Source organism: Melospiza melodia, chromosome 1 (genome assembly GCF_035770615.1).
Source record: "Melospiza melodia melodia isolate bMelMel2 chromosome 1, bMelMel2.pri, whole genome shotgun sequence".
Taxonomy (NCBI): Eukaryota; Metazoa; Chordata; class Aves; order Passeriformes; family Passerellidae; genus Melospiza; species Melospiza melodia.
In genome coordinates, this window is record NC_086194.1 from 152,896,680 (window position 1) to 152,905,031 (window position 8,352).

The 8,352-nt window shown below is 40.5% G+C and overlaps 1 protein-coding gene across 2 annotated transcripts in view; it reads right to left on the minus strand.

The window, feature by feature from the left end:
* Window positions 1-6,733, minus strand: part of TMEM67 (transmembrane protein 67) — a 30,365-nt gene extending 23,632 nt beyond the window's left edge. For both annotated transcript variants that reach the window (XM_063172488.1, XM_063172478.1), the window contains exons 1-6: window positions 6,544-6,733; window positions 4,498-4,586; window positions 2,981-3,074; window positions 1,468-1,567; window positions 946-1,015; window positions 766-840 (exon numbers count right to left, since the gene is read on the minus strand). In XM_063172488.1, the coding sequence (XP_063028558.1) occupies window positions 766-840; window positions 946-1,015; window positions 1,468-1,567; window positions 2,981-3,074; window positions 4,498-4,586; window positions 6,544-6,733 (618 nt within the window). The remainder of the gene's footprint in view (window positions 1-765; window positions 841-945; window positions 1,016-1,467; window positions 1,568-2,980; window positions 3,075-4,497; window positions 4,587-6,543) is intronic.
* Window positions 6,734-8,352: the final 1,619 nt, after the last annotated feature.

An 8,352-nucleotide genomic window follows, 5' to 3' on the forward strand; every position in this document is an offset into this window, starting at 1 on the left:
GCAACTGAAAAGACATATTTTCAATAAAATATCACTGAGAAGATGGCATTTTCAGGCAGCAAATGAATGTTTGGTATCTGAAAAACTGAAGACTGCTTTTCACTTTCTTTCAAGTGGTAGCTTTTAACATGAACTCATTTAGGTTTCTTAGCCACATAGCATTTCCTGAATTCAGAACTACTTGGGAAATGGTCTTAATTTTGATCAGATTTCACATTTAATGAAAGTTCATTAACTAAAACAATGAAAACCCCTTCAATCTTGTCAATAGAACATATTTTCATTCATTACCAATTCAAGGAGTTCAGCAATTTCACAGACAATCTCAAACTTTATAGGTGCCCATTTTCTTCTATAAGCTCTAAGATCAAGCAGTAAACTCAAGCCTTGTATTTTTTCAAATGTTTTACACAAAGACATATTTTATATAGTACAAAAATCCAGAGGCACTCAAGGACTCTTCAGCATCTTTTTGTGATACAAGAGTATGCTTTAAATGCACACAATTAATACAAAAGGTCACATGCTACTAGTTTTGATATTTAAGTCATGTAAATTACTTCCCCTTTTCAGTCTCCAAAACAGCATGGATTTTTAAAAGCTTACTCCATTATAACAATGCTTGCTTGGTGTCCATACCTGTACTCTATCTTGATGCAAATGATCTTGCCATCACTGGGATCAGACAAAAAATGGGAATTTGAAATATTTACTGAAAGTAAGTAATGAGAAAGCTTAAAAGTGTTTTAGAATAAATACACTTACTAGCTGTGCAAAACGAACAGCTGCAACTCCCTTTGGGGGTAAACCTTCACGAGCCAAGAAACACAACCCACCAGTCTGAAAGAAATATAAGAATAAAAAATATTAATAACCTATTGATACACTTTTTGAAATAACTTTTCTTTTTCTGAACTTCAATACAATAACCATTCTTCTACTTACTAGAATGTTTGGGCTGTTGCAGTCACAAGACTTGCTTACTTGAATGAATGTCTGTTCACATCTTACACACCTATGGATCACAAACATGAAGAATGCACTTAAAATGTAATTAAGTAAAATATTTAGTCCTCAGAGAAAGCTGATTACATAGCATGCCCAGGAACAGCATCAGCAACTTCACTAGTTTGAACTAAAATTCAGAAGTGATTACTGATTTGTTTCTACTATCAGTGAAGTAGAAAACAAATCAAATAATAGTTTATCAGAATAAGAGTTCTCTTCTGATTCCAATCCAAAGCCTGCTTTTGGCTTTGAAGAAGCCAAAGAAGAACCAAGCTGCTGGCCAGCCATGTAAGGACTCCAGTGACCACCAAACATGGTGGGTTTGATACAGGGTTGAGGATTTCCAATTCCCTGCCTTCAAAACTGTCATCCCAAAGGCAGTCTGTTCCTCAGGAGTATTCCATTTAAACTAGCATGACACATTTAAATTTATCATCACAAAAGGCAAAGAGCCCCCACCTGCTTCCTGATGCGTCTGAGGCAGAGAAGGACTGCTCACTTCCATTACAAAGTATGCACAATGCTTCACCAAGCAAAACACCATCCACGCTTCTTTCCACTGAGCAGAAAAGAAAAGAGAGTCTGATAAAACTGCCTGATGCAGTGTGACACAGTTCTAGATAAATGTGAAAAAATTCAGCATCTGTGCAGATCTAAAATCAACTCAAAGAGTTTATTTTGAAAAAACCAAGAGCACAACACACAAATAACATCCACTATAAATGCACAATCATGCATGTCTGTGTGCAGTGCTTATAGGTGTGCACATGCAGTTTATTTTTAAATGAGAAATGCAACATTTCATGTCTAGTTTGGCTGTTCCACTGTTATTTATTCTGAATAAGATTCAGACAAAGGCCTCACTGCAAAGCAAAAATTCAAAACAAGTTTGCAAATTACTGGGAAAAAAAATTACATTTCATCTGAAATGATTCATGGAAATGTCACAATTTCCAAGTTTCAAAACTGCATCTTCCACCAACTATATCATCTGACAAGAGATTTCAAATCTAATTATTAAAAAAAATCCAAAGAGCACAAAAAAGTACAGTACTAATGTTCTTCCTGCATGTCAAATTACAGAATCAGCTTTGCTCTCAATATTTTACCATAAAGGTCTGGAATTATTTTGTAACTCTCATAAAGTTTCAGGCAGAAGACTGGTATTCAGTGTTTTCCAGATTCCTAGGAAAATTTAAAATTATTGATCTGGAAAACACTGATTCTCCAATATATTCTGTCAGAAATATAACCAAAGTGGACATTTGTAATTCTTATTCAGAGAATTACAGGCATTCCTTTGAAAATAAGGAAAACTAGAGGTCCCAAGAGCTTTTATGTTTTACACCACTGATGAAAACTGTACTTTGCTCTTATGTTTCTACCATGCAAAATAAGCAAAAATCCATTTAACACTAAATTTAACATTATTTTTCTGTCTGAAAATCATCGGCAACTACCAGAGAGCATCAAGTAAGAAGCACAGGTATAGGGAAGCACATCTCAGAAAGTCACAGGTACAATTATCTCAGGGAGGCATGAAATCCACTGACACTAATGCACAGCCATTTGCTTGATTTGCTCAGCCTGTTCTCTCCCACCTACTCATACAGATATAATTCTTTTACTGCTCTTTATACTTCAAAACACTGTAATGTTTTTATAGTCTGTATTGACATTGTTTTTATCCCAACTTTAACGACTCCATCCATTGCCAAAGAGCTTGAAGGAAGTGATACATCAGTATTCATTTATGGAATGTTTGCATAATAGTTTTTATTGCAATGAGGAATGGTACAGATTTATCTGTTGTTTTTCATGACAAATAAGATCAAGAGCAATGCTGAATTTTTACATCACATAAGAAAACACAAGTAAAATTTTCTTTCTTACTGAACAGAAGAGCATATCTTAGTAAACTCAAATATCTAAAACAAGTGCTATCATCTCATAGCTGGAATACATTTTTTACCTAGTATTTCATTATTGGGGCATTTACAGTTTCCTTTTGAAGTCAGGCCTCTGGGGCAAGTAATGCAATTCCATCCATCTTGAGTAACTCCGCTCTAAAATAAAAACACTAGAATTTTCAAAAATATAGAGATCATCCAGTATCTGTGAAGAATGCCTTATCCAGCCTTTAGTTACTAGAAAATGCATTCAGATAAAACATCAATAACATTAATGAAGCTTTTAAAGATAAAAAAGGCTAAACAATCTGGCAAAAGTAATTTCTAGCAAACACACACGAAAAAGTTAAGCTCTTCTGAACCTGTTAGCTTACATCCTTCAGGGAAAATGAAAAGTAGAATGTTTAAAAAGAGATACATTGAATAAACATAATAATGCATACATAGACATTTTGCACAAAAATTGCATGTTGCAATTGCATATAAATATATAGAAGTAATGGAAATTGAAGAGTTCTAAATGAAGTAGCTTATATTATTGTTTGGAACTTTGTACCTACCCAGACAGTTCACATCCACACTTATTTTATATCATGAAGTAACTGCATTACAGATAAAGCCACTGAGGAAAATGAAGACAACTCTCATCCCCAAGTGCTACTGATGCTACTCCCTTCTCCACTATGACCATTTTATCTTTGCAAAAGCCTTGGCAGTAGATCAAAGGCAAATGCCACCATTGCAGGAAAGAGGAAAAAATAGCAAAAGATCACAACACAAAAGGATACAAAGTCTTTGTCTAACACAGCAAGAAGATAAAAGAAAAAGGAAATTACCTACATAGCCCATTAGCCACTGAACACCTAACTCAGGCAAGTAAGCTGCTCTCCTGAGAGTTCTTCTACAGCTATTGAAGAGAAACAAGTATTCAGGAAGGCTTCACCCTCAAAAGTTGATTTGATGGAAAAATACATTTCTTTGCTTACTATAGTGGGAAAAAAATCTGTTCCAGCCTGGTGTCTCTGGATCAATGCTGAGATTATGACACAAAATTGTAACTTAATTTGTCAAGGAAGGTCAGAAGAACTGATCAAATTATAACTATAAAATTCAAGTAACATAGTAGGAGCAGCTCATTTTGAAGTAAGAAAATGAAATATTGTGGATTATGAAGATACAGCCTAAATATCACAATAATGGTATTAACATAAATAATCAGTTATCTATGAGCTGAAAAGCATCTTCAACATTGTTCAGAGTTGTGCTCTCTGAACAAGGACAAAGCAGAGAAGAAAAGTAGTGGAAGAAACTTAAAGACTTAAAAAATTCTTATTTTGTCTGTGGGGTCAAATTTGTAATGAAAAGGGCAAAATAATAGAAATAGATAACTCTAAATAGGAAAAAAATACTACATATAAACACGGTCTTAGAAATTCTCAATCAAAGACTATGATGCAAAAAATACTTTGAATTAATGAAAAATAACTTGAAGTCAGGACAAAATTTAAAATTAAAAAACCCATAGTGGTTCTGACTACTATTCTATCATGATGGCAAACATGAAACATTCAATACTCACCATATTTTCTGGGCATTTTTCACAAGTAACAGAGAACCCACCATTACTAGAAACCATCCTGTATCCTGGCTCACATTCACAGGAACTACCTGAAGAAAACAGCACAAATGCACTTTTAATCTACATAGAACTGACTGGTTGTAACAGAATATGAAGAACAACTACTATTGCTCTCAAGAGATCAAGATGGATTATTTGATAGACACATAAAACACTTGAATGAGATGTGAATGAAAATCATCTTGCTTTTTAAAAAATACCAATTTTTTGAAAAATGCCCATTACAGTTTGCACATAGATATTTTAGGAGAATGTTACAAGGCTGACTGATCTACCAGGGTGGAACAGTGATACAGAGCTTGTATTTTGTGGGTTTTTTAATGAAACAAAATTTTACCAGTTGGTCTGTAAGAGATATAATCTCCCCATCTAAATCTTGCCACAGCCTTTCCTCACTACAACATCAGTATTATATGTATATATTATATGTTTGTATACAGCTTTTATTTTTTCAATTTGAAGTCATTCCTAAAACCAAAATGTGTTCCTATGAAAAGGTTTTTCAAAATATAACTGTTGTATGAAAAGCTGTTTTCAACTCAAGGCTTTTAAAATTGTGCAAGGGGATCAAGGTTCATATTGAATGGTTTTCAGTGAATGAACACAACATACTTAACATTTTGTATTAAATTAAACACTCTTTTCACGGCACAGTATAATGCCCACCTGCTAGTGCTAAACAACTTTTTTTTAGAAATATTTTCTGTCTCAGTGTCATGAATTTCCCTCTGTACTTTTAAACACATACCAGAAACCAAAACTGATTATATGTACTAATTAACTGTTTTTATCATTTAAGCTTATTGAACTGTGCAGGCAAAAATAATGCCAAATTCTGTGGAAAGTTTTATAACTTTAAATCACATTCTAATGAGTCCAGCTGTACAGAAACATTTGTCAAAGTGATCAAACATTTCTACTTAATTCTAAAGAAGAAAAAGCCCAATTGGATTAGATCAATGAAAAGTTTGAGTTGTGACACTCACAGTGACAATACCTAGATTTTTAGGGATGTCACCTGAAAGCAGAATCCAGGCTGATGAGCTAGCCAAGGAGGGTATGGGCAATCACAAGTGGAATTCAGCCAAGATGCAAACAGCACTGAGCAGCACCTATCTACACTGCTTCAGCAAGATCTGCAGGAAAAAAATAAACCCTTGACCTCCCCTTGGAATTCTCCTCTGCTTGAAGTCCTTTATTTAGAGGAAGATTCAGCCTAAAAAGGAGCTATGGATCTAGACACCCACATTATCAGGGGACCTAAAAACAAATAGTATATTTTTTTTCCTGTGAGTGAACTATGGGGTCAGTCTTTAGGACACCGTGGTGGTGGTGGAGGTGAGCGGCTTTCACGGAGCAGCTGGGAGCACAGCCAGCTCTCCACACATCACTGCTTTCCACAAAGTACCAGCCCTGCAGAGAGAGCTTCTTGGGTCTCAGGCTCAAATTTGTACACACACCAGGGAACTCCCACTCTTGTTGCACTGTGTATTTTATGAAAGATGGACCCTTTAATGCCTCCTTATGCCCTCAGGAAAGGAGTTAGCTGTCTGTGTTTTCCATTCAGTACTGTCACGCTGTGCTGTATGTGCTCCAAGTTCCCGTGTGCACTAGCACAGGCACAGCGTGAGGATCTGACTCTTGATATCTCAGACATTCAAGGCTGACAAGGAGTTTAAAGTTACAGAAGTGATCGAGAACATAAATTCGGGGTCCTGTAGAATTTTACAGATAAAAATGCAAATACAGTATAATGATTGAGAAAAAAAAATATTATTAGAAAAAGGTCGAAAGTCATTTTTCTGAGCTGCATCTCAGATACATCACAGCTGTGCTGGGGCCTCTCGGGTCTCTGCGGGCTCCCGGCCCTTTCGCGGCTTTCTCAGACGGGTTTTACCGCCACCGCCGGAGCCCGACCGCGCACCGCCCGCTGCTGGGGCGGATTCAGCGCGGAGCCGCCCGCGCCCCGCCTCCCCCACCGCTCACCGCCGGCGCTCTGCCGCTGGTGGGCCCCGCAGGGCGCGCAGGCCAGGCGGGAGCTGTCGAAGTAGCGATCGGCGCCGCAGTCGGCGGGGCGCTGCAGCGGGACGGAGAAGCCGCGGGCGGGGGGCAGCGCCGCCGACACCGCCATGAGCAGCGCGGCAGCGGCGGCGGCCCCGCGGCCCCGCGTCGCCATGGCACCGCGCGCCCCGCCAGCGCACGCCCATTGGCCAGAGCCGCGCGGTACGGCGAGCGCCGGGGGCCCGCCGCCGCAACACGCGAAGCGTCCGCGGGGCGGGGCGAGGCGGGTGCGCTAGCCCGAGTTTGTGTGCTTGGTGTACTGAGAGTTCTGTTCGTCTTGAGCGAGACCAGGAGCGAGAAACGAGAGGACACCGTGGCCCTTTTGCACTTGCCCGGTACCTCGTCTCTAGAACTGATGCACAGTGTATCATCCCAATGGAACAGGTGTTTGTAATTTCTCCACAGAGAGGGAAGGGGTAACAAGGTGAAAACACAAAATGAGCAATGGATGCTCAGCCAGTGTTACTCCCCTTTACCTTTTACACCTTTGTCACACTCTTGTTCACATCCCACAGAAGCACAGAATGAGTCTGGTTGGAAAGGAGCACAGTGGGTCATCTGGTCCAACCTCCCTGCTCAAGCAGGGCCATCCCAGAGCACATGGCACAGGATTGTGACCAGAGAGCTCTCGAATATCTCCAGTGAGGGAGACTCCACAACCTCTTTGGGCAGCCTGTTCCAGTGCACCCGCACATTAAAGTTCTTCATGCTCCGGTGGAACTTTCTGCGCCTGTTTCTGCCTGTTGCCTTTTGCCTCATTCCTTTACCAAAACTTTGCAAGATACCATGTCCTGGATTTTAGTTATTTCTTATTGTCCCTCTCCTGTGTGCTAATTGCCTAATTATTATGATTTTCGACATTACATGCTTTATTTCTCACTGGGTTTATTTTGTTGGGTCAACAACTGTTAAAAGGTTGAGTTTATGTTTTCAAGTAGAATTACCTGTCTCCAGGCTCAGGTTCATGTAAATTTGACTGCATACAGACGTAACTGTTTTACTGGTGTGCTTGATTTCTGGAAACCCCCATCTTGTACCCCGCACAGTATAAACACTATCTTTTTTCTAAACAAGACTCTATCCGTGTTGAGAGAGCGCCTAAAGTTGGCAACATTACGAGGTGAATCTATCATAAATAGTACAGGGTTTTTTTCCCTACGTAAAATGGAACAGACATGTACAGGATATGCATAAAAAGATGAGAGAACGCAAAGTCAGGGAAGGCAGGTAGGATAAAGATTAGGATAAATATACCTCGGTTGCACAACCAAGGGACTCTGCCCTTCCCTTTACTTAATCTTGAACCCTTTCTCCTTCTCCTCCATTCGTGCATCCCTGCTCTCCCCTCCTCTCAGAGCCCAGGCCGGAGCCAGCAGCCCCGAGCCGCGTTCCAAACCGTGCCGAGCTGTCGGACCCGCGGCCCTGAGCGGCGCCTGAGCTCGACACAGCGCGGCAGCGGCGCCCGGTCACCATGTGACGGATCTCGACATACAGATCGGTCACGGTGCAGGTCTCTCACTACGCATAGCTACAATCAAACTGGTCTATTAATACACAGATCCCTCAGATCTACTGAGGCAGGGAGCGCGCTCCCGCCTCCAGGGCAGAGAGCGCGTGCGCACTGCCTGCGGAGCGGCTCGCGCCCGCGCACTGCAGCGGAGGGGGCGGGGTCGCCCCGCCCGGAGGGTGCGCGCGCAGGTCGGCGCTCGCGCAGCGCAGCTTCCCCTCAGCGTT